Raw genomic sequence first — 27,950 nt, forward strand, 5'->3', positions numbered from 1 at the left:
AGAGCTCTGGGTGTGAAAATCACAGTTTTTTTAATCACATCCCTATCCCAAGAAGCACCAAAGAAGCTGGACTGAGCATTAAGGTAATCTCTGCAGCTGCAACCAGTATACATTTACAAATGGTTAACTATTGCGTTAACTGTGCCTTGTAAAAGGAAAAAGGACCATAACTTGTCCAAAACCCTTAACTTGAAATTATGTACAAAAATATTTTCCCCGGTATGATAGATACTATTCCAAACTTTTCAAAAGAGAGTATGTTTTGTTTGTTTAAAATCAAAATCCTATTGAAATGTATAGAAAAAGATAGAAGAATTTTTTCCAAAAATTTATTACACAGCCCTTGGAAACGTGAAGATTTTGAAAGAAATAAAAAATAATTACATACTGTTCAGAATACAAACAAATTTCATGTTTTTGCATTTTTCATTAATGACACGACAGGATTATGTGGGAGAAGTTGCCGGTAAAAATTATTTTTGTGACAATGAAAAATAACCTACATATATAATTTTCTCCAATCCTCAGAATTCTATATATATTTATATATGCTTTAGATTCAAAAATTTTCAACTAAAATTTATCCACAAGCCAATTTTTAAGAGGAGAGAAGACAAGGTGGCGTATGGGAAATGCAGGAAGAAAGGAAAAAGGGACATGGAAAGAGCAGCAAAATGGCATTCACATCTAAAACACCCATGAGCTAAACGCCAAATGACCCCAGTTGGCTTCCCTGTTTCATGCCCAGCAAAAAGCTGTCCCTTTTTTTTTATGACATGACTGAGATTTGAAGCTGTACTAAATGACAAAATATGCTAATACTCACACATCCTCTTCCCTTTTGTTTTCTTTCATTCTCAAGAGTTTTAATTTTGATTCCATTTCTTCATTGTTGAAATGTATCAAATAGATGGTCCATTGATTATCAGCAACTATATCTTAAACTGATTTTTGTAGAGAATTAACTCACTCACATCCCAGTTTTATGGTAAACTAATTCATCTGCCAACTTCTTTGAAATTCAACTTTAAATCAGTCCAACGTCTCCAATAAGCAAAAATTTTAATTGGCTTAACAACAACAAGAAGCTTTATTTCATTAGATATGATTGACAACACAAATTACGTTATCCCCATCTACTCTATCAACAAATCGCTCTTTAAATATATGATGGATTGAAAGGTTATGTTGGTCCCACTTAACAAAAACAAAAAACTTACTAAACCTACTCTTTAGGAGCCTGAGCTGAATACTTACTTAGTATCATAACCATGACTCATGAAAAATTTTAATAACAACACTTCAACATTGGAATTAACAATAATGCCGGTTAGTAAGAATAACACAGAACAACTGTTGCAAATTATGGTTTTGTTAAAGTTACAAGCCATTCGAGTGCCTTAAAATATCTAGTCTTTCAATCTTCTACCTAACTGGGGGAATATGAAGCGAGCAAAATATTTTTGATTCATGTGATCCTAAACAGCAGATCTTTCCTAAAAGTAAGGCAGACAAATTTTTTTTACCCCACGTAATAGCAGATAAAGGGGACAATTTTTGCTCTATTTGTAACCGAAAAGAAAAAATCCTGTCTTCTGGTGAGAGAAGCAATGACAGCAAGTCATGGTGCTCGGATTGCCAGGTAACCCAGACGTACACTGGCGACTCAATAATGAGGGTTAAACGTGCCCTACTGTTGTGATATGAGGGTTAAACGTGCACTACTGTTGTGATAGGCCTCTTGTCCTGTCTTAAAACTAAAAATTTACACCCTACTAATTCAGAAAATAATATTTTGATAATTTGATAAATTGATAAATTAAGTCATTGATGGGACTTGTTAATAAAGAGAGAATTTTAATGAGTTGGATTTTGAAAAAGAAGAAGTGAGGTTAAAAATTTCCAGTTAAACAGTTGTGTCTGGAAATTCGATAAAATCCATTTTTTAAATAAATAAAGACACTAGAAGTTGGATTAGAAAGAAGGGCGGAAGGGATAAAAATTAGTTCAGGTGGCAGGACAGAGAGAGAGAGAGAGAGAGAGAGAGAGAGAGATCCATATTTTGATGAAAGCATAAAAGTTCTTACTTGCTGGGTCTTATTATGCTCTTGTTCCTGAAGCTTCTACATGGAGCCTTCCCAAGCTTCTGGGGAATTTAGTGGAAATAATGAGTCTGGATGGACTGCTTATATTGGTTCTCACATTCGCACAGAAACAAGCTACAGCGATGACGAAGATGTGAAAAGCGTTGAGGACGATGGTAATAATGGCCATAACGATGATGATGAGAGTGATGATTCAATGGCTTCTGATGCATCTTCTGGCCCCAGTCGTCTGCAATATTTAGGCATAAACAGTGAAGGAAGCCATGGCTCTGATCAGTTCACAAAGCATAAAGATAGTGATCATAAAAGCTTATTCTCAGGCAAGAGGACTAGCAAGCAAACAAACAAGAGAAGATATGCAAGGAACGTCGAAGTAAAAGAAGAGGAGGACGACGACGACTTGCTGGTCGAAGCCGATAGTGCTGCTAGTAGTCATGTTTAAGGCAAGAAAAATGTTCCTTTCTCTTTGAAACTGGTTAAATTAACAGTGTCTTGTCACATAATTTAGCCCCAAAGAATAATGTAAGCTAGCCTTTTTTTGTTTTCTTTAATTAGAAGAAATCTTTCTTTATCTGTTCTGGCTTATTACTAGGCTCTAAAGGGGCATGACATGCAAGGAATTTAACCCCATCCAAAATATTTTCCATACCTATCCGTGTCACCTGAACTTTTCAATTCCCATAACTGCTCATGTGTTAACTGTTTTATAACTTTCATTCTTCAAAAGGATAAAAACAAACAATTGCGGAGAGTCATGACTTAGCATCGACTTTTGGATTTAAAATGAAAGCTCAAGTCCAGCATAAATCCATAGGTTCAAAGCATCGATTCAGACCTCTTATAAGCAGATGAAGATGAGAGAAAATGAGTATGTCTGTGTTTCTTTTATCACATGCCTTGTATCAATGAGCTTTGGATCTTAAAAACAAAACAAAAAAAACTCTATTCCTGATATGCTCGAGCCTTCCTTCCTTGTTTTTTCAATGATTATAAACTGGACTTGCACTAGACAACTGCAGAAGAGTAGTTCTTGGAATCATATTAACAAAAAATGCTTTTACGCAAATCTAAACAAAACTTTCTTCGCATGCTACTGTAAAATTATTTCTAATAATCCAAACACTTTAAATATAAAGAAACAAACAAAAGTACATAGTTAAATTGTGCAGTAATTGCCTGGTCTACACAGAACCAATAATTGGGTCTAGAATAGTTTTTATATGTTTACTTTGTGTTCCTATCCGTTTAAAAAAGCCAGATCACTCCGATATCAATTGTACTGAAGCGCGAAAACCAGGTACCTCGTTGGCTAGACAGGTAATGCCAAGAAATTTTCTAAACTATTGTTTAACCTAGACAAAAAGAAATCTATAGGTTAAGTGCTACTACCGGACGGTATCAACATCTTTGCAAGCAACCAAAATAAATATATAATAATGAGAAAGACTTCGTTTTGTCTTTCACGAGCTATTTGTTGGTCTTTTTTTTTTTTTGACCAGAACGAGCTATTTGTTGTTTACTCCCTTAAAGAATGAATGATTTTATTAATTAGGTTGGTTCTCCCAAACAAATATCTTTGCTTGTGAAAATTTTATTGAATAACTTCATAATCACAAGGACTCAAAGAAGGACAATTTAGGTAGTCTTTTTCATTTCCCCTTGTCAAATTCTTTTTCAAGAGACAACTGCAGGGAATTAGTTTACAGTCATTCTTGTTAACTAAACTTGACATGATCAATACCAAAATCCATCCCTAAAGCAGGCCATCTTTGAAAATTTGGAGAGAGAAATTCAGAAAGTTATTGCAGAGAATTCTCCGAAGAAGACAAATTCTGAGGTCAGTCAGTTCTTTATAATGTTCAGACTAAGAACTGCTTTAGGTAACAGATGAAGACATTAATATGGATAATTCTATTTCTATTGTAAGCATTGAAACAACTGCACATCGGTAGAAAAGAAAACTGCATATGTGGACAATTGAAGTTATGAGTTATGACTAATCAGAACATGTTTCATAAAGTTGGATCTGCAGAAAGCAGCAAAAGCATTTACTGATCTGTGGCAAATGTGGCTCAGGGAGTTTAATGTGAGTTGTCATGAGTCATTTTCAATCCTTACAGACAACCAAATGTAAAATGCTCAGCCATCTCTGTTGCAATTTTCTAATTCATACACGTATAGGGGGAATGATAAATAACATATATCGGATCTCGGGGTGTTGTGTGTGTGTGTGTGTGTGTGTGTAATTTACCCCTAAAGCGAAAACCAAATTTCGAGTGGTTTGTAACAGAAGATAAATTCAAGTGAACAGGTTATGAGTTCTGACTAAGTTCTCAATTTGTTCCATGTAAAGCTTTAAGTCCATTTAGTGGCTAGCCAAAAATCATCAATGAATAGTTAATTGGATCCGCTCTAAAGGATGAAAAAGACCCGCGGGGGGAGTATCATAATATCTCTTATTCTAATTATAAGATCTTATTTATAGATTATAAACGAAATCTTATAATTAATGGGAGCTAGTATTACTAAAGTAAGAAGGTTAACAATGGAAGTTTAAAGCAATATCAGTATTTTTTAGTTTTTTTTTTTGGGGGTCAAGTTCTAACTATTAAGGGTTTGGGTTTGTTTGGATTAATTTATAAGTAACTTTTCAAATATGATTTACAAAATATAAGATAAGTATGTAAAAATAATTTTATCTTACATAGACTTGTTTAAAAATTCGTTTTGAAGAGAGTTTCAAACAAGCCCTAAATTAGAGAGAGACAAGTTGAAAGAACGGTCACCATCAAATAGATGTTCAAACTTAAAAAATGTCACGGTTTGTCAAAAAGGGGGAGCAACCGTAAAGTTTGAAAAAGGTTATGACGAAGAGATAAGCATGGAACTCAAATCTCGAAACATTCAATGATAAAACTCCCTCGTACGGAGGAGCACCAAAATACCCTTGAGAGATTGCAGCAAATTAACCACAAATTTCTCTCCCTAGGTGTAATAGAAGATGATATATTGCATCCCCAGAAAACAAAAAACACAGAAAAGTAAACACAGGAAGAATATATTACCTCTCCTGTGCGAACTCCGGATCAATAAGATTAAAATGAAATGTTAGGTTTCTGTCATGCGCTCTCTTCAGATAGTCCTAAAAGGTTCAATAATGCAACTTTTCTACACTCTAATCCTGAAAAAGTAATACAATTATAAAATTTTGTGAACGTTTGTGAGAAGTTTTCCCAATAAACACACATGCGCTGCAAAACTTCCCCTTGTCGCGACTTTACAGAAAACATTATACGTCTACGGAAACTGAACTCATTTGCAGCTTCTAGTCTCAGTCTTTGTCAATGCTTCTGGGAGCCCCAACAGACAGCTCAGCAGCAGCTTCTTTGATTGCCCACTTAACTAGCTAAACCTTGTCCATTATCTTTCATTCTTGTTACTTTGAATACATCCGTGATTATTTTAGTCAAGAGACAAACTCTCAAAAAAAAAAAACTACTGGAACTTAATATGGGGGTTCTTTTTTGCTCAAGAGAAGTACAGCACAACGAGCAACTACTAGCAAGTAGCCATAACATTATATAGAAGAGGTCAGAAAAGTTCAACAGTATATGTCCACAATTTGAAACTAGTGAGATATTCAAACACACAAACTTAGATGATTAAATTAAGATTCAATCACATATATAGCTAAACCACACTTAATGTCAATAAAATTGTTAGACAAATTTAAATATCTAGAACAAAAATATTTTTCCATAAAAAGTTTTGAACGTACAAATAAAAATTTTTCTGGAGTAGAATCCAAAAGTAAATAAATGAGTGGGCCCACCAAATTCAAGCCAATCGGAGTACACACATACCCAACGGTATTATCTTGAGATGCTCCTTCCCAGCCACAATTTGCACAATAACACTTCACTAGCTTCTTCGAATTCACGCCGTTACTTTGCTCCTCATCCAATACCACAGAACAAGGATCAAAGTCCCCAAGCTTGAATAATGAACTTGCGCGCAATCTTCTCGGCCCCTGTCCCTTCGACACTCCGCATCAAACCCTCAATTCACCCTCCCCGTAGAAGCCTCGCCGTCTCAGCTCAAATCCCGACCACAGCCGCCACGAAGTTCTCGGTCTCCGACGAAACCCTAGAATCCCGTGGCTTCCTCCTCCGCCGCGACACTGATGACCTCAACCTTGATCAGCTCAACGCCATCTTCGTAGCGGTGGGGTTCCCCAAGCGTGATCCGGAAAAGATCCGGATCGCGCTGGACAACACGGAAACGGTGCTGTGGGTGGAGTACAAGAAGACGAAGAAACCGGTGGCATTTGCGAGAGCGACCGGAGATGGCGTGTTCAACGCGATCATATGGGACGTGGTGGTGGATCCGTCGTTCCAAGGGATCGGGTTGGGGAAGGCGGTGATGGAGAGGCTGATCGAAGGGTTGTTAGCGAAGGGGATTTGTAACATCGCGCTTTATTCGGAGCCCCGAGTTCTCGGGTTCTACAGGCCGTTGGGCTTCGTGGCGGATCCGGATGGGATCCGAGGAATGGTGTATTCTAGGAAACAGAAAAAAAAAATAGCAGTCACATTCTTTCATCAATTATTTTTGTTGATGAATTTCTTCACTCCCAAATTGATTGTAAGTTAATACTCTTACATAGACACAAATTTATGAGCAAAAAAAAAAATTGTTGATTTATTAAGTCCTTATTGTAACTTTATTTTACCAGTATAAATTAAGTAGATAATGAGACTTCGAATTTCTGAAGTTATTTTATTTTTGAATCCACACACTTGATGGAGCTAGAAGTCTATGAGACTTTAACTAACTCATACTCTCAAAAACTTTACAATATGTTCTTGTTTCAATTAGATTAGCTCTTTAGACTTATTTCATATTAATATTAATGCGTCAAAATTAGCATTATTAAAGTTCCCATAAAGTGTATAACGACGACAATAATAGAAGAATTAGACTTATGGAATGTTTAGATAGAAATCAAATCATGATTTCAGAAATGATTTTACAGTATATGAAGTAAATATATGAAGGAGTTTATCTCGATTTATAAAAAAGTGATTTTTAAAAACACTTCTCATGCTATCCAAACACCCTCTTAATTAAATATTAGAATTGCATGATTTCTCTCCTACGCAGGGTAAAAAAAACAAACAAATTTTAGTTCATGAAATGAATTTTAGAGAAATGGGAATGAAAATAAAAATAAAAATAAAAATGTAATTGCTATATCTCCAACGAAAGTGTTTTAGTCTTGTTCAACACATCTCTGAACATGTTCCTTATTCATAAGGACCATATATAAAACTTGCTTAGTTAACCTCTAGAAGCATTAGTTTTTAACTAGTGCCTGTTGGTAAAGAATACTCTTAGTCCCAAATACACCTTTGTTTAGTTTGATACACTTCGAAAGTATCCACTTTATTATATGAATATGAATATAATCAATATAATATTTACAATAAGCAACATTATTTATAATGTCGAACTCATCTCTTAACTTCCTTACTTTAGAATCACCTAATTAGCTACTACTTCCTGTTCTTAGTATAAAATTTAAAGAATTAATTTGAATAAATTAATGAAACTAATTAAATTAGTTGTTTATTAAAAATATGAGTTGGTTTTCTTTTCTTTGTTTTTTTTTTGAAAAAAAGTTTAGGTGAGCTAGGTCCTGGAAACTTACCAGGATCAGGACATACCTCTAGACTCAGAAAGTGTTTACAGAGGTATTTACAGGGCGCCCACCAACAAAATCCTCACATCAACAACGGGATTCGAACTCACGACCTTATAGGTTATGAGCCAACTCCTTACCAACTGGACATAACTTTTGTTGGTATATGAGTTGGTTTTCTTAAAATACTCTATCAAATTATTTGCGTTAAAACTATCTCGCGATATAAACTTTATGAACATGTGCGATCATCAGGGATAGTTAGAGAGGGATGATAAGCATGGGAGCAAAATAGATTGATGTCTTGTATCAAGGATTAAATTAATAAATTCATCCTCTAACTTTTATCCCAGAGACCGGAGGTAGTATAATGCAAGGCAGTAGCGTCTGGATGCAGTGGGAGAGAAAATCATTTGCTTTCCCATAATGAAAGAATGATCTTACAAGAGAAGGAGAGAAATAAATATCACCACTGAACTTTATTGACTATATTGAACAGAGGCTACATTCCTACTACAGGAAGCAATAGTACCCCTCAACTTTTTTCAAAGACTCTGATTCTTACAACAACATGGCTCCACTCTACATAAGCGAGCAATTCCTATAACCATTCAAATTGCGCACGTTGATCAGGCACATCTGATCCAAATACATGAATCAATATCTGAACTAAACCTTTTTAGAGAGGCCACCAAGAGAAACTATGGAATGGTACAGCAATATCAAAGCCAGATGCAGTAATGAAAACAGTTTTGCAAATACTTTCCACAATTTTGCAGTTTTTGGTTCATGACCGTTAGAGACCTGATTTTAAGATAAGAAAGATTTAAGGAACAAGGAAATATGAGGATAAATCTATTAGAAAATGAAGTAAGGATCTCACTTTCACTCTCTTAACAGCCAAGGATAAAATCTACTAAGGATTACTTAAGCAAGAATCTCGCCTCAATAAAATTTAGCAGCCAAGTGGAAAATCTCCAAATTACTGAATTGATATTTTATTTCTCAATGTCCTTCCCGCAGGAAATCGCTCGGTTATCTATAAAAGAAAAATACAACAGAAACAGAATCTGAAAATCCCTAAAACATAGGAAACAGTCTCTTCTAAAACATACTTGACGTTGGTGGACCGTCTAACTGACATAATGATCCGCTTATTTCTCAACAAACTCTTAAAGCAATTGAAAATAAAATATCCCAGCAATTAATAACGAATTAATGATACATTTTGAGGGAGTCTGCCCAACAGAATCACTTTCATCCATTTTCCTCTTCTTTCGCTGTGTAATTAGTCTGTGTTCGGGAGGAGGAAATGTGTGTGATATGGAAATCTCTTCAAGGATCTATATCTGCTATTTGGGGTAGACATTCCCACAAAAGAAAGATCTATAAAAATAGCAACTATCTTGAATCTACACAAACTCATAAAGGATCTACGCTATTTTCTAGTAAAACAAATATCCAGAAACAGAGAAGCAAAAACAGCAAAAATTCTATGATTAGAAGCATCATAGTCATGGTCCCAGCGACCTAGGAGTAGGACATGAGTCCCCGAAACTGTCAAAAATTTAGAAGCATAATGAAATTGTTCAGTCGTCCAGAGCATTTGCACTTAATAAAGGAACCAAATGCAAAGCTTCAAATTAGATCAGGCTCTGAAGGCTATTCATCTGATGCAGTTCCAAAACCCAGAAAATAATACATGAATGCCTATGAGCTCATGAACAGACCGATAATGTGAGACAGAATGAATGCGTGTCCTAATTGTGTGGACAATATTAAGCACTCCAATCCAGTGATCCTTTATTGGCTTAAAGTGGAAGAATATGGCAACACCAAGGAGGTGGCTAACATTTTTAATGTGCTAAATGTTTCATGTCATTTCTAACTGAAAATTTAAGAGCAGGCTTTACTTCTAAAAATGTATTTGCTTTCCAAGTCATCTTTCAGAAGTGCATTTTTTCCATGATGCAAATGGATTAAAGCTCTCTCCCCCATCATTTTGTGACTTATCTTTCTCTCCCCAAATCTCATTACTTTTTCTTTGAGCAGAGACTCTGACCTCATCCCTGAATTAGCAAAGAGCATGTGCAGCCAGAGGGAAAATTGATTTTTTCTAAAACATAGCTGATGGTTCAGAAATGTTAATACAAATTTCAAAAACCACGGCAGTCCTTGCAGTCATGATGCACACAAACATGGCCAGTAAAAGTTAGGACATGTGGTGTGACGTGTGAATCGTGAAAGACACTTTCACATTAAGAATTTGCTAAGGAGTGAAATTGACAATGTGCTTAGAGTTCAGGCACAATACAACTCTAGCTACCCATTTCTCAGCTTCTTGTGATCATATGTATTCCTTAAAACTAAAAGTACACGACAAGAGAATGTTACATCAATGAAGCTGCTTGATGATATTGCTATTATTTGAAGTTAGTATCAATTAAGGTAAAAATAAAAGTTGGGCATCAACATAATGGCGGTATAGGGTGAATAGCAGAATAGTTTAACACTGACTGTAGATGAACTTATAGCATGGTAGGCATATTCTAGCATTTGTATCTTGCATAATTACAGAAACAATACTTTTCTGGCCAAAAAAATTGGATTAATCATACTCTTTGCTAAAACTTTTTACACGACATTGGCTTTCAATTGTAAGTCATGTCAGGCCAACAACAACAACAACAATAATAATTAGTCATGAAGATCTCTTCACTGTTCAGATTAACCAAATATGATTAACTCAGCAGTGGCGCACTTTGGCAAAGCATATGAGAATTACACACAGAATTAACCATAGGTAATGAATTCACAGGACCCCAAAAATAAATCATGAAGATTACAAAGCTTTTCAGATTAACTCTACATATTTAGTTCAGCGGCAGTGCACTTTGCCTAAGCATATGGTAATTTATCATAATTACAGCTTGACTAGTCGAGGATAATAAATGCACTGGAACCAGAGAAGGAGCGAAGATTATATACTATACAGAGTAACCATATTTGAATTAACGGCTTAACAGCTCTGAACCTTGCCAGAGAATATGAAAAGTCAAAACAGATATTCGGCAATAAATTCATCACTGGACACTATTTAAGTTATGATGATCACTGTAGCCTTCAGACTAATAATATATAATTAGCTCATTGTAAATGCACTTTGCCTATAAGAAATCCACACAGGAGCAGCAGCAGCAACTACAAGCCTTGGTACAAGTCATGAAACATGGGTAATAAAATCACCGGATTTGATACAACTCATGAATATGACTAATTACTGTTCTCAAATATATGAGTGCACCTTTTATAAACTTATCAGAAGTCCAAAGAGGTGATCAATCCAAGAGAAACAAATGCATCGGACCCTAAATAAACCAAAGTCAGCCTATCAATGAAAAATTTTGTATATGAGTGCACCTTTTATAAACAATGTTTGGATTAGCCTTTTAGAGGTGATTTTACGGATTACGTGGAGATGAGTATGAAAGAAAAATTTTGTCTCGGAGTATACCAAAGTCAGCCTATCAATGAAAACATTATAAGAATACTACAAATGGCGATATCAAAGTCCGAGCTCTGATCAAAACTACATCAAAATTCAAGAAGAGATTATATACCGTGTACAAATATTGCATGGATTTAGGATTTAGGATACGTCCTTGGAATTGAGGAAGAACGCAGCAGAGCATAGGATTGAAGCAATGAAACCAAAAATTCCCAAACCAATCAGAAGGGAAACCCCAGCCACCACGAGATCCAACATGCTCTGCACGCTTAATCCCATCATCATCGTCGTCGTCATTTTCCACTTCTTATTCTTGAGCTCTAATAACTCAGTAGTCAAACAAGAAATTTCTACAGGCGGAAGGCCGAAGAGAAGCAATTTTGATGACAAAAATATCGAGGATGGGACGTGATGGATCTTGCTGTGCCTGCAACACACAATGATGCGATAAGAGAATCGAGACAGAAGAGCGGTGAATGTCAGAACCGCTAAAGAAAGAAAGGCATGAAATTTCGTCGATTTTGGATTGTAGGAAGGCAGAAAAGCTACTAACAGGTTATGGGGCAGCGAGAATCATTCTGAACTTTGATGCAGGAAGGTGACACAACACAATTACTACAGTGGGGAAAATGATACCTCGAACCGAAGAAGAAAGGATAGGAATGATACTCGGATCCAAAATTTTAAAATTGTATTTTTCAATCAAATACTTTTCCCCATTTATTTTCTATTTTATGATTTATGATGATCTAGGTTTCATTTTGTCTGGAAAGTTTGCGCGCAAAAGTTGCAAAGTATCTGAGCGTTTTTGCTGACAAAGAAAAGTATCAAAAGTTTTTTTAAAGTATTTAAAAAGAACAAAATCATTTGGATTGTTTAAAAGTATGTGATTGAAAAATATTGACCCAAACAAAACTTAAATTATTCAATTTATGTTTCAGATTAAAAATTGTGATTATAATTTAGAAAATTCAAATGAAAAAGAGTTAAATTCTACTCCTCTAATTTTTAATATAAAATCTAATTAATTAATTTAATTAGATTTAAAAAGTTAGGTAATTTAGTTAATTATAAGAAATATGACATGTTTTTCTATAACATCATAATCATATTTCTTAATATCTTTTCTCCATCTTCTACTTAGTTATGGTTGAGTAAGTATCAATATGAGTAATTTTAAAAAAATTGATAAATAAGGAAAAAAGTCTTATATTTAAAACTAATATCAATTTAATAATTAGATTTTATAGTAAAAATCGGAGCAGTATTAACTTCTCGTTCAACAGAGTGTTTTTCATCGTTTGTAGAATTATTTAAAAAAAAGACCCTCATTCTTATCTCCCCAGATTTTCCACCAGGCATGTTTTAAATATGCTCTTTCGCGAACATCATTTTATTCTTCTCCGCATTAGTATCCTGCTCGTACATCTTTGTTGTCCGTTGGCTTCAAACTTCTCGATCCAGCGGGATTTTCGGGTGCATCAAATACTTGCTTCCGAAGAATAATTTGTATTTTGAACATTTTATATTTTAATTCATAATTTTATTGTTTTTGTTAAAAAAATTACTGAACTCAATGCAACTAATTTTCAATTTTGGGTTTTTAGGAGTTTTCACTTGTGTATGGTCATCATCCAAACAAAAAAAACTCGTGCATGATACTTTAAGAACACTTTGGTTAAATTGACTTTATTTTCTAAATATCATAAGAGAATTCAGATTATTATTTGATATTTTAATATTTTGGGTCCTAAAATATTACTATCCTTTCTATTTCATCCCACAATGTCATCAGCTTGTAAGCTCTTTTTTTTTTTTTTCCCAATCATTCTTTGTTTGTTTGTTTCATTTTTTTTTTCCTGGCTCTTAACTTTTAAGCTTCTTATATATGCTCCCTCCATTCTGAAATACAATCTTGGAGGTATGCATGCAATAGCAAGAAAACTAATCATGATAACAAGTATTGAATTAAATTGTAACAAAATAAAATTATATTTTTTCACTAAATGACCTGACCTAAGTATTTTTCTAAATTAAAGTATACTATAAATCCAGTGGTTTTTTTTTTAACCAAAAAATGCTCCGTCCCATCTTTTAAATCTTTCGAAAAGAAATGAGTGGTTCTATACAATAGTTGCCCGGTGAAGTGTTAACTAGGTTTTTTTTGCAGAAGAAAAAAAACTTAAGTTAACTTTCTTATATCTATTATGTTAAATTTTTTAATTATGTATGGCTGTGCGTTCTTTTTTGTTTTATATGAATTTATAATTAAATATTAATATTTTAAAAATAGGATATATATTCATATATGATTAAAAAACTTGACATAATAGATATAAGAAATTTAATGTAAGTATTGTTCTTTTCAGAATTGCCTCTCTTCAATTTTTTGAAAAATATATTTGATTATAAGAGAATATTTATTTATTTTTTTCCTATCCATTTTAACAAAGTTGATAACTTAATTAGCTATCTTTCTTTGATGATGTGATTAAATAAAGGACCAAGGAGTAAATTTCATCACAAGGGAATTAGAACAAAGAGTAGCTCTGCATTTATATTACAAGTAGCTATTAAAATATGTTACCAGAACCACTATAAAAAAGAAAAGAAAATATGAAAAAAAGAAAAATCATATTGAAAGTACCCATATTTTTTTTAATTTTCAATTTGATACCTATATATATATTTTTTCTTATTTACAGATTTAATTTTGTTCTATTAACATCGTTAACCCTTGCATAGACACTAAAAAGCTAATAGAATAAGGTTACAAGAGCTAATATTACTAAAGAAGTAAAATTAAATAATTTAATTAAGAGGAAAAGACATATAGGTACCAAATTAAAAATTAAAAAAAAAAACCTCAAATATAGTTTCTTTTTATGAAAAAAACCCACCTAAACACTAAGTTAAAGCCATAAGATAAGATCAGGTCTTATTATGGGTGCTCATCACCATGATGCTTATCACCAAGGAACAAAAAACCAAACCGGACACTAAATCGGTTCAGGTAGTGGTTCAAGGATCAATTGGTCCAACCAGAGTCAACCCGAGATCCAACCGGTTATATTAAAATAATATAATTTAATTAAAAATAATAAAATATAACAACATTAATAATCACTAATAACAAAATATAAGAAAATATAACAATAGTTTGATTAAAAGAATAACAAAGTATAATAACATTAAGAATTTTGATTTTATGGTTCATTATTAATTAAAATTAATAATCATTGACACCAAAATAATTATTAAAATTCATTTAAATCTATAGGAACTGAGATATTAAGAGCTGAATGAGAAAAAATAGGACCATTAACAACATAATCATCCAAACTAATTTATTATTGGTTTACATCGGTTTTTATTGGTTTTCATTGGTTCACACTAGTTTACTACCGGTTCAACTCCCCCCGGTTTAATATTAAAACTGAATCAGATCACTAGCCGGTTCACCAGTTTACCACGTGATAATAAATTATTTAAATTTAATTCAAATAGTTTATATTTAAAAATAATTTACTGATAGAGTGACAGCTAAAAAGTTTTTTTTATTTTAAATTTTAGTAAAAATATTGAATCTGAGGTGCATTTGTGTTATTACAATGACATGCATTTTTTTTTCCCCCAAGTGACCTGCAATTTAAGAGTGCAATAATCAGATTCCAAAAGAATGACAAGAAAGGCTGGTGATTGATATGCTCAGTTCACCATCTCCATCTATGACGACGCCATTGCAGCATAGATCTGCAATTTAATAAAATAAATCTTTTTCTAATGCAATAATACAATTAAACCCAGACACATACTCTTCTAATGCTATTTATAAGACAGAAAGAAAATATATTTTTTAGTCTCATTTATAGGGTATTGAGAGAAATTTTTGTTTGAATATACAACTTTATTATTATTTATTATTGTGTTAATTTGTTTATATAAGGTATAATATATATTAAATAGGAAAAGTTGGAAAATTGTTGAATTTTAAATTAGAGTTAATAAAATTTAAAGTTTTTCTTGATCTATGTGAATCATGTTAGAAGTGACTTACGAATCTTTTCCCTCCAGTTCCACCCACTTCTTATTTGAACCACTAAGATTAAAATTTATACCATCTAGATTTCATAATTTAAAAAATAACTTGATAAAATCTATTTTTTAAAAAATTTAACATTTTATTCGTAATTTTGTAAAATACCAACTTTGAACTATTCAAATTTCAATCTTATGATTATGAAGTGAATAGAAATAGAGAGAAACAGAAGTAAAAAAGCTCCTTTTCCATACACTAACAAACATGCCAATGCTGTATTTGAACCCAAAACCTCGTCTAAATATGACAAGTGGCATTGTTACTGGAACAAACTAGTCAAGTAGCAGTTGACAATAAATAAATTTTCTTAGATATTTTAGATAAAAACTAAACTATAATTTTAAAAATAATTTTATATATAAAATAAATATGTGATGAAAATTTTATCTTGACCTGTATGTAAATATTTTTTTAAAAATGTTTTTGCGGGACCAAACACCATTTTAATCGTATGCACTTTTAAGCATATTGTTACCCGTTGGAAGCACAAGGCAACAAAAAATTTCAAAATGGCAATTTAGCAAATGTCATAGGAGGCTATTGAGAAATGAAATTTCCACAGACAGTCAGCGAACTTCGATAGCATCATCGATGCATTAAACACAGAGATGCGCCATATGTTTATTAATTACTAGAAATTTGTCTCGCATAATGTGCGGATTAATATATTTGATACATTTGAAGCTGGGCAACACTTACAGTTAATTTAATATATTTAAATCTTAATTAAGATATTATTTAAATTTAAAATTAATTATTAATTTTTTTATTTGAGCTCCTAAATGAAATCCCATTTAATTCTAATGGTCTCCCATTTAATTTAATGTATTCAAATTCCAATCAAGACGTTATTTAAATTTTATTAATTAAATATATTCGAATGTCATATTGTCATGTCCGACCCCATTTTAAATGGATCGGGTATTGCAAGATTTTAAGAATATTAGTTAGTTGATTGATAGAAACGTGTAGTTTGTTCTAACCTTTATCATCTTTAAATCCCCAATTTTTACCCAAACAGTATCATTTATTCCTCTAATTCTATTTATATAACATTTTTTTAAAAAAAACCTTAAAAATTATTAACTTTTACCCTCACTAAGTATACATACTTTATCCTATTTTAACAACACGCATGGACATTTAATAAGGGATAAATAGGTGAATTTATAAGAAAAAGTTGGACATAACTTATAAATAGAATCAAAATAATTATTCTCTCTTTACCTTATAAATAAGACGAGAGAAATATAATTATATAGCCTATGATTCTTATTACAAGACATCTTTTAGAATGAACACATAATCATTTTCTAGACTTAACTTTCTTTTCTTAATTTTGGTTAGGTAGATAGAGGTGTTTTATAATAAGGATCAATAATAAATCCGGCTCACAATATAAGTTTTTTTTTCCATCTTAATTTGATCCAAAATATTAGCATAATTTGATATCTAGAGTATTTAATACTCAATTTGTTCCTTTTTATAAGAAGCAATTACCACCTATGGCTTGTTTCTATTTATAAGAGACATTTCTCAAATTTCTTTGTTAATTTCTTTTTTTTTCCCACCTAATTACTTATTTTAATATTATATTATCCATAGAAGAGTATATAGAAATTGTGAGACGAAGGTGCAACTACCTCACACAAGCAGAGATAACATTATATGTACAGATATTTTTTTGACATAACAGTTTTTTTGAATAGTGATGATTCCGAAAGTACCAGATAGATGTGTAAAGCTATTTTTAGTTGACAAGTATTGCTGCAGTCAATCGAGTCCTATGGATTCTTAAGATGACATTTGAAACTTAATTTTTAGATGTTTATTTTGCCTTTTTTTTTTTGGGTAAATTGTTTACTTTGTCTTTTTATCAAGCTTTTGCTTGGCCTTTCATCTTTAAAAAAAGAAAGAAAGAGATATTATGGCTGAAGTTAGATTACTCGTACATTGAGATTGACAATTTATGGATTCTCATGCAAATGGGAAGATCGTAATTCTTGCGGATTACCAGTTAGTTAAGCTTTCTTACATGATAGAGGGTAACTTTTATTTGGCATCACTGCAATAAATACTTATAAACATGTTTCACATAAGTCAATACAATATTTCTCTTATATACTGATTTCATGTTCTGTAAATTACGATTAAAAAATTACTTATAAGTCATTCTAAATAGGTCCTTAATTACCTTCCTTTTTAAATGAGGCGGATATTGGCGAGCGAAGCTGATCGTTTTAGTTTGTGATGTCGTGCCCTCACTCTTTTCAGTTTCAGTTTACATTAAAAGGAAAAAAAAAACAAAGTACTCTCACCATTCCTTTTATAAGATACTAAAATTTGAATCAGTTTAATTCTTTTTATATGATTCCATTTAGTAGCGTTTGAACATTAAATGCTTTTTTATCAACTTTTATCTAGTTAATTTTCTAGTCTTTCTTCTCATTTTTTTCATGCTATATTTTTTTATCCTTTATCTTATTATTAGTATTTTTCTCTCTCTTGTTTGTCTCTTATTAAATATGGGTATACGTGGGTATGCTTTGAAAAAATTCAATTTTAAAATATTACTTTTAATTAATTCTAACTATTTTTCTAAAGGGATAATCAATGTATAAGTCCTTATAGTTTCAACTGATTTTTAATCAGGTCCTTATAATTTTTTTTCTTTTTATCAGATCCTTATACTTTCATATATTTTTAATCAAGTCCTTATAATTTTTTTTCTTTTTATCAGGTCCTTATTGTTTTACTTTGTTTTTAATTAGGTCCTTGTAATTTTTATTCTTTATTTTACAAATAATAACATTTTGAAAATAATAAATTATTGTAACAATCTTATGTTAATATTTTTTTAAAATTTTTAGTTAAACAAATATATTATTTATTTTCAATTCGAATTTTTATAATTATAAAATTCAAATTATAAAAATAAATTTATCTAAAATTAAAATATGATTATAAATAATTTATATTTAATTATAATGATTATTCTGATTGTTTATTAATTACTAAATGATTATATTAATTATTTTGTCCAATTATATAATTATTAATTTAAAATGAAATTAATTTTAAAGAATAAAGTTAATAAATAATTTTTCAAAAACTACAAAGCACCTAATTAAAAAATAAGTGAAACTATAAGGACCTGATAAAAAGAAAAAAAAAATAGAAGGACCTAATTAAAACACACGAAAGTAAAAGGATCTGATAAAAAGAAAAAATTTTATAAGGACCTAATTAAAAATCAGATAAAACTATAAGGACCTGGAGATTAATTATTCCTTTTCTAAACCACGTAATTTAGTTAAAAGTACTCCTCCGGTATTTATAAACTTCAAATTTAAGAAGGAGTATAGTCTATTTTATAAACTTTAATTTGAGTTTGCTTAACATTTAATGTGTTTTTCCAATATTACCTTTAATTATTTCTCTCTTGTCATATTTTTCCACACATTTTTTTTGTCTTTTTCTCATTTAGTTTGAGGGTATATTTGGAAATAAAAGTATATTTCTAACCTATTTATTATTTTTAACTAATTTTAACTAATTATTCGTTGTTTGTGAACTAATTATTTAAAACTTATAATAATAACTGACGGTATCTTATAAGAAACATCGGAGCGAGTGTATGGGTAGGAGAAGATTGGACTTTGGCAAAGTTGTAGCCCTGGCCCACCAAGACACCCCACAGGCTTACAACATCAACAGGTGTCCAACACATGCATGTGAGGATGCTAGTATTTTACAATTTGCCGCCAGTACAGCTCGTTTCTCATTATCAAACACACAAACCGAACAATAAAAATATAACCTAACAAAACAAAGAACGAACTTCTCAATAATGTCTCTTAATTAAACATATGTTGTTTCCTAGAAAGCCAGAAAGTATAGATCTTTTTATATTATAATAGTGGAGGACATTGAATATGTTTTGACTTTCTGGTCGCATTCATTCAAAGCCCCATTATTGTATGTTCATATAACTCTTCATCCCAAAGAAAAAGCTTCAATCCCCACAACCCCACTTCTCTCATATCATTCCATAGCCTACCTTCTTCTTCTTCTTCTTCCTATACTCAGTTTCTTCTCTGATTCTCTTTCTATATACTGAAAGCTATATGCATGCTTATTTAAGAGCTAACAAAAATGGCCAAGTCGGTATATATCTTCATTATCTCTCTTATTGTACTCAGTGTTGCAGAAGGCAGAGTCATTAGTCCAGATTCTGCTCCTCACAGATCAGTTAATAGTCCTTTCCATCTAGCAGCATCACCCGTAAGTGGTTTATAAATTTATATGCTTTTTTAAAGCCTTATGGGTTATTCTGTTCAATTAAACATGCCGAACTTGTGCTTGTATTGTTGTGTCATTTTGGAGTTTGACGCGTGAACTGATGCACAGTACCTGTTTGTGTTTTTGTCCGTGACTGTGCATGTAGGAGCAGTCAAGGCAGCACAACGGCTATGATGATCAGTACTGTAAAGGACTTGGCAGGGAAGATTGTTTGGTTACAGAAACTGTGCTTGCTCATGCGGACTATATCTATACACAAGACACTAACGGGCCATGAATTTGAACTTTACTGCTGTTATTTGCTTCTTCTTTTTTTTCCCCTTTTTTGCTTTTATATTCTCAATCAGCACATTGTAAAGTGTAACCAGTCTCGAATATTATAATATGAACAATTTGTAAAGACGAGTGTAATGATAAGTGTCCTTAAGCTTGAAATTGATGGTCAGACTATCTATAAGCTGTTTGATGGCTACGAACTGCTATCCTTCTCAAAATAGAGTTTGAAAGCCATTGAAGTCTTGATGGCATATGGTATAACTATAGAACATTGACTTTTTGCTGAAGATTGTTGTATAGATTCAATGTCCAAGAAAGATAGGCAGATCAAACCAACCACTGAAAGTTGAGTTTCACATATTTACGCATTCATTTATGATTGGTCACTCAAACTGTATCTTTTATAATGATTTCTGTCCTCGAGCAATTCATTATCAAGTGTTGAAGGGTTGTATAGTGATCTAAAAGCAGTAGACATGATCTGAAATAATCACAAGTCCTCGTGTCAGGGTCAAGCACATGAAAGGAAGGAAAGGGAAAGAGAAGTGGGAAAGACACTGATGATATATGCTTATCTGGTTTTGAAAAATTTGAGATCCAAACAAGATTTGTTGGTTGCAAATTTTCCAACGAGTCATTAAGTAAAGCTAAGTATGTTGTGCGGTTGAGATAAAACCAGTGGCTCGACTTTTATCCTCTGACAAACGAGTGTGTATTATCTGCTTTGACTAAATGTGCTGGGTTCAATTGTGTGTTGAATTTTCAAGAACCAATTTTGAAGTTTGTGTTCCTTCTTTGTGCGCTCTAAACATTCATGTGCAATCCCAACATAATCCATCTGATTATCTTTTATAATTTCCACATTGAAAAGTGGACTATGCCACGGATGTTTATTGCTCTTCAAAGATAATACTTACTTTATGTCTCTTTCTTTCTAAATGCATATTGTAGAGCACTACAGAATATTCATAGGCATACATAAGTATGACTAACGCGGCCTAATCCCTTCATGGGTCTTTATCCTCGCGACAGAGGAAAGGAAGTGAAAGAGGTGAAAACACATAATCCCAAAATGAAAAAAAAAAAAAAAGGAAAAGAAAAGCAGTGAAGCGCATAAATGTCACTGTCAAGAGTGACTCGTGTATGAGTCCTGCAAAGTTAAAATGAACTGTGATAATTGTGATTATATTTTATATTAAATAAGTGAGAATCAAGTGATCGTTTGCCTAACATGGCAGAAAAGTAAATTTTGGATCCCACTTGATCCATCTAAGCAATAGCAATTGAGCACAATATAGAAAATCCAAAGAAGATTCATCTGAAAAGTTCTGCTTAAAGTAGACATATGAACAGGGGAGGAAATTTCAAAACCAAACTTCCTGATGAGATTTTGATGTCAAGTACAGCTCTGCAAATAACACTATTTTAAGAGTAGCTTGAGTTGTAATAGTTTTTGCTGCTTCATCGCATTTTATTTGAATTTTCACTGAAGATTCTTCTTATATGGACTCTCTCTATACATCTATATATCACCTAAATCTATAGTAAGTCTACTATTCATAGGTAAACCAAACCACTGAGTTGAATATGTTTACTTATGACTGGTTTAGTCAAATCATATCTTTCCGGAATGAGTGTCCCTGAGAGTTTTTCCTCTGTGGCGGTGATTATCTGACCATGAGAAAGTCATCATCATTCATTGAAGCTTTGTGTAGTGATCTGAGAATGGTGTACAAGACCAGTCCGTGGATAATAACCACAAGTCCAAAGAGGGCAATGATTATGATAGGAACCAAAGGAAAAGGGAAGTGGGAAATAAACTCCTCATTTTCTTATCTGATTTTACTAATGTTGTTTGCAAATTTTCCAACGAGTTCATAAATGCCATTGCTTTAGGAGAACTCAGGAAATCATTAACATGAGACTTCAGAACAATTTGAAAGAGACCTTCAAGATAAGTATGTTTTGTGGTTAGGACAAAACTAATTTATGGACGACTTCGAAGTATTATCCTCTTTGACAAATGTGTGTATGTGTAAGGAATCTGAATGTTTAATGCTATTACACCTCTAATGCAACCCATTCAAAGTCGGGTTACTTAAACAGATTTTGTGCATGAAGTGAAGATTTGATAATCAAATGGTTAGGATTATTCAATGTTTCAATAGCTTAGATATGTTTTTAGTTTAGAAAATGAGACATTTAGATTTATAATTTGTAAATGTATTAGCTTAGACTTGATGTAGATGTGTAGTATGAGAAAATGTTTTAAACATTCAGAATCTGTATGTGTTATCTTCTTCGACTTGCTGGGTTGAACTGTGTGTTGAATTTTTCATATTTCTCTAGTCATGATCTTGAACGTTTAACATATCTGATGGTTGAGTTGCCCTTTTTCTGTCTTTAACATATCTGTGGGATTCCAGCATCTTCCACGTGATCAACTTTTATCTGTTTAAATTGTTGTATACGCTTATTTACGTTCATTTGTGTCACTTCCTTACCTAAAACACATTGTGCAGCAGCAGATCCCTTGTGATGCTGCCATTAGATAAGTATTTATCATTCATAATTTGATCTAGATAACTTCAATTGAAATTTTCTTGTTTTTCTATTTTGAAGGAAGCAAAAGCATGGTGAACATAAGCTTAACTACTATTAAAACAAGATAAATTTTTTTTTATTTGAAAGTAGTCTATAGACTGCTTTCATCCTTTGTTTTGCATCTTTAAAGATAAAAAAAATCTAAGCAAGGCATGGTCATACCCTTACACAACCTTCTGAATGCTATCCTATACCAAAACAAACATCAGTATGAGGTCTATTTTACTTCTTTTTCCTTGTGAAAGATAAAAGGACTGATGCATTAAAAAAATGTGTTTTTGTTAGAGATTCCCAGGAGTTAATAAGTGAAATCACCTAATCCGAAGGTGACCCAAGAAAAAAAAAAAAGGTCATTCATGTCACTATCAAGAGTGACTCGTTCATGAATCCTCCAAAGTTAAAATGAAACGTCATCATTGTGGTTATATTTTATATTAATTGAGCTTCATGAAATTGTTTTGCTGAACATGGCAGAAAAGTAAAATTTGGGTTCCACTTGATTTAACTAAGAAACTAAATATGAACATAATACAGAGTATCCACAGAAGATTCGTCAGCAAGGTATGGTTAAAAGTTAAAACAGACATATGAACAGGGGAAGGCAGTTTCACAAACTTTTTGATGAGATACTGCTGTCATGTACAGTTCTGCCAATAACACCATTTTAAGAGTAATTTGAATTTCAACAGTTTTTGTCGCTTTAATGCCTTTCATTTGCCTCAGAAAACTGAAAACTGAAACTCACCCCACAGAAAAAGAAGGGGAGGTGGGGAAGAGAGGAGCCAGAAATGATGAGGTTTCAAGTTGTCACTATTCTTTAGTATTTTATTAAGTTCCTTGTCGTATGAGCACCAATTTCAATTCAATTTGGCCATAAAACTTGTGTATTTCCACAGTACAGTCACTATCCATTGGAAATGATTGACTTTATTTTGCAGATAACCCTTGGTGGATTCATTTTGCCTATGCAGAAACAGATCAGCTCAATTTCTTAAGAATTTTTTATTATTTTATGCTTAGATCAAACTCTCCACATTCTTCAAACTTGGGTTGACACTGAGAGAAACTAGGAGGAAAAACAATTAATTATTTATGTGCAGTGTATATATTAGCATGTCAAACCTTAAGTTCAAGGGTGGAGTATTGTGATAAGATATGCTTGATCTTCCAAAAATGAAGCAGATTTCTTCCAATTCATGGAAACTTCCTTGAAGGTGCTGCCCTGTGGGGTTTTGACTTTTTTTTCCCCCCCCAAAAGTTAGGCAGGCATTGTAATCCAATTTGACAATTTTCTCGACAAAGGAAGAGGGTTTTGATGTTCTTAAGAATTTAAAGATCGCTTTTTTGTCTACAATACAATCATGATGCTCCTCACACATCTTCCTTTCCGCCCACAAGATCGACCCTTGTTTGTCCCTTGTCTGATCTATGTTTTGCGGCCATATATATTTCAAAACAAGCTAATTCTTTCTGCAAATACTTCCCCTTCATGCTTCTGAATGATTAGACCATGTTAATTAAGCAGAAAAACTTACTGCCTTTGATAGCTACTAAAATTGTTTCAAAATATATATCTTTTCACTTAGAGAGGCAACTTCTGCCAGTTTAAGGTTATAAGTGAGATCAAACCCATAACCTTTCATTTATAAAAGAGCTTCCATGTTATTAAGCTGTAAGACTATTGGCATGTTTCAAGATATGTTGAAAGTGCGCTTTTGCAACTTCTCAGTCTCAGATAATGCCTCTTTGACATTACTTTGAATCAAGACCAAAAGGTTTCCGGTTTCCATATACACACTACGATGACACCGATAGATTATTTCCATTAAAAAAAAAAACTCATGGCCCACTGTCACATGTTTGTTTGAGAATTGTTATTGCGACAAGAAATACTAGTAATGAGATACGATACGAGAGAGAATATAGTATAGAAAAAGGTGACAAGGGAGGATGAAAACTATTCAGAATAAAATTGGTAAAAAATGTATTTAATGTTGAGACACCCCTAAGTAGAATCATATAAAAAGGATTAAACTAATTCAAATTTTGAGATGTTAAAAAAAGAAATAGATGAAGTACAAAGTATCTCTTTTAAGTAACAGAGATAGAGGCAGGAGAACATGTAAGAAAAGAAGAAATGAACGTAGTGCATACTTATACTCAATATCTTTTTTTTTTTTTTAAATTTTAGAGTTACTTTCCTGACTTAACACTTCAAAATGTATAAACTATATGCTCGTTAGAGAAATCATAATTTGTACAATGAGGCACTAACACCACCATTTCCCTTATTCATCAGTCTTGAATTTCCTATATGGGCTACGGCTTGTTTTACCATTCCACCGCTTGCTTGAATACCTCATTCCTCACTATTGTATAATAATGGCACAGCATGACAATCATGAAATATTAAAATGCAATTTCAAATATCATACCACCTTCTATGTTTTTTTTTTTTATTAGAGTCAATTTAAACACATACAAACATTAACACCGGGTTCAAACCCGGGATCTATCCAAATGTGACGGATGGCACTGCTAAAAGTTGGAAGATGTGAAAATGATACATCAAACACAGTTATTTTTCGTACCATTGAGTTGTAAACAGAAACAAAATTTGATGGTGTCATTGAGAAAACCAGAAAAAAACTTGGAAAAAAAAAAAAAAACAGAGGCACGTAGAGCTGTTATTGGATAACCGGCTTGTAAAACTCATTCAGCTCGTAAGAGTAAAGAAAGTAAGAAACAGAGCAATACAGAACATCATACATACGAGAAAAAAAGTACGAAACTTTGATGTATTTTGTCTGTGTGGTGTTGTTCATGTTAATGTTCATAGAAATCTCAGAAGTCATCAAAATCCGTGAGGGTATTGGCAAAAGGTGAGCCAATCTGCAGATCTGCAACCATCTGGCGAAGATCAGAAGCTTCTTCCCTGAGCTTAACATTCTCCTGAAGAGCCCTGTCATGGGACTCTGACACATGGTTGAGTCTATGAATAAGGTTGTGGTTCTCTGTCCTGAGTCTAACCACCTGCGACCACAGCTCATCCATGTGTCTCTGTTTCCTCATCCTCGACCTTCGAGCTGACTCTCTGTTAGATATCATTCGTCTCTGTTTCCTCTCATCGATCATGCTTGTCTGCTTCTCTTCAGCTTCATCAGAGGTTGAAGAAGAAGCAGGAACAACATTATTGTTAAATTCACTGTGAAGAAGAAGATGATGATGGGTTGTGGTCGTCCCAAGGAGGTTGGTTATGTCGAGGTTTGTGAAAAGGTTTGTGTCGGGAAGAAAGGTGGTGATGTTTTGTGGGATTAAGAATGGCTTGTCTGGGGTTAGGTAGTGGCTTGTTCCTCTGATCTCAGAAGGGATCATGGCTGCAAAATTTACAGGAAGAAGATGATGATAATGATGGTTGAGAGGGGCTGATGATTTGTGTGTTGTGGATATTTGATTTGGTGTGAGAAGGCTCAGGTCAGGCAATGATGATGGGATATGGTGATGCGAGGAGTGGATGGGATTTTATAGGAGGATGATGGCTCCAAAAGGTGGAAATGTACGTTTGCAGGAGTTTGCATTTTTTTTTTTGGCCTCTTAAAATTATACTTTCCCGATCTTAATATATGACCTCATTATTCAGTTAATTTTAGTTTTAAATATAATACTTATTTGTCATATTTATGACTTTTTCTAGATTACTCCTATTAATACTCTCTCAATATAATCAAGTAGAGAGATAATGAGAATATTAAGAACGATGATTATGATGTTTTAGAAAAAATATCATACTTTTTATAATTAACTAACTTACCTAATTTTTTAATATAATCAAATTAGTTAAATATGTCTTATATTAAGGATAAGAAGAGTATGATTTTTGAGTACTATACCATCAAATTCACGTAGTATTGTATCCAATTGGAAGCAGTTGTTTCAATGTATTTTTTTTTTTGGTGAATTGTTTCAATGTAATTTTTTATTCATAATCTTTAAATTCTTCTAGTTAACCTAATTATTTTGCAACAAATTTGAATTTTGTTTAAATGGCTAGTTTTACGAGTTTTGAGCTTTATAAATATATCATATTATATCCATTAACCATGTTTAGGTTTATAAGTGAATGAATTACCGGGTTTTACATTTTATTCATATTAATTATAGAAATATAATGCTAAAAAATCAAATCCTGATCTAATTACTATGTATATATATATGACTTATACTTTATAAGAATGTAAAGTCAAATTTTACTATTAATATATTTGTAAGCACTTTTTGAATCAATGGATATACTCCAAGTCTTGTAGGCCTTTGAGACATATAAAGTAGAAAAATCATTGTGCAATTTCACATAACAATCTAATTACTAAAATATTTTACAATAAGTAAGCAATATATATCTGATGTCCTCTTTTGCATCGAGACTTCTAAATGATTAAATTTCTCGTATAAAAAACTCTCATTTATAGGTTCAGCAGTTGAAAGATTGAGCGAGCCCACTAAAAGAAGTGAGTTTGGTTCCTAAAATTTTTTTCACAAAAAAAATTACTTATGTTAGATTGTGTCAGTTAATTAAACCTCTTTAACTTTTCAAAAATTACATGAACCTTTTGGTATTACTTTTGGTTCTAATTATAAAACCTTATTTATATATAGTCTATAAACGAGGTTTTATAATTAGGACCGAAGGTAGTATCTCTCTAATCCTCACATCTCTTAATAGTAACACATTTAATACTCACTACATCCTATTTTTTTTTCCTTTTTACCTTCAAGCATTCTATGTAGAATTATTGACTGGTATTGTGATGAGTATCCCAAATTTTCTAAGATGTGACTTATATTTTACAAGGAGGAGCATCATAGTCCCATTACGTTGATAAGCTTCATAAACAGTGTTGTGAATAGCATATGGCCGGTGGCCAAGTTGAAGTTAAAATTAACAAAGAAACGATATAATTATTGCAGAGACGAAGCAAATAGAAGCAGTTCGATGTATGAGAGAGAAGAAAACCGAGTTAAAAGTCAATTATTATAGGGGTGTGTGTGTGGGTGTGGGCATTGGTGAAGAGTTTTTAGTTTTACTTTACTTATTTAATTATTTCCATGAAGACCCTATCCAAATTCAGGAAGCAATTTTGAAAATTGAAAACTCTTGATGAAGGAGCCAATATAAATAAATAAATAAATAATAACCCCTCGTGACTCATGACGTAATGAAGTCCAGTTTAAAAGGGAATCTATGAGAATTATTAAACTTTGTATGATTTTATTATTATTTTTTTTAATGTGTTTCATACTTTTTGTAATTCTGATGAGTCATGCGCCACTCACTTAAATATATATACTCATTTAAGC

General features: G+C 32.4%; 2 protein-coding genes and 2 long non-coding RNA genes across 4 annotated transcripts; 1 reads left to right on the forward strand and 3 right to left on the reverse strand.

The window, feature by feature from the left end:
* Positions 1–27,405, reverse strand: LOC114741948 (uncharacterized). Its single transcript, XR_003739813.1, has 5 exons — positions 27,391–27,405; positions 25,129–25,130; positions 5,969–6,060; positions 2,088–2,334; positions 1–96 (listed from the first exon to the last, which is right to left on the reverse strand). It is a non-coding gene; the product is annotated as an uncharacterized LOC114741948 (long non-coding RNA).
* Positions 6,059–6,818, forward strand: LOC114741928 (serotonin N-acetyltransferase 2, chloroplastic-like). The gene has a single exon (XM_028930180.1). It carries the CDS (start codon positions 6,108–6,110, stop codon positions 6,753–6,755), a length of 648 nt encoding a protein of 215 aa, XP_028786013.1. The 5' UTR covers positions 6,059–6,107; the 3' UTR covers positions 6,756–6,818.
* Positions 8,264–11,594, reverse strand: LOC114741956 (uncharacterized). Its single transcript, XR_003739814.1, has 2 exons — positions 11,424–11,594; positions 8,264–8,404 (listed from the first exon to the last, which is right to left on the reverse strand). It is a non-coding gene; the product is annotated as an uncharacterized LOC114741956 (long non-coding RNA).
* On the reverse strand, positions 25,375–26,052 carry LOC114741938 (basic leucine zipper 43-like). The gene has a single exon (XM_028930189.1). It carries the CDS (start codon positions 25,965–25,967, stop codon positions 25,437–25,439), a length of 531 nt encoding a protein of 176 aa, XP_028786022.1. The 5' UTR covers positions 25,968–26,052; the 3' UTR covers positions 25,375–25,436.
* Positions 27,406–27,950: the final 545 nt, after the last annotated feature.

Source organism: Neltuma alba, unplaced genomic scaffold, assembly GCF_004799145.2.
Source record: "Neltuma alba isolate B1F8T4 unplaced genomic scaffold, ASM479914v2 tig00000611_pilon, whole genome shotgun sequence".
Taxonomy (NCBI): Eukaryota; Viridiplantae; Streptophyta; class Magnoliopsida; order Fabales; family Fabaceae; genus Neltuma; species Neltuma alba.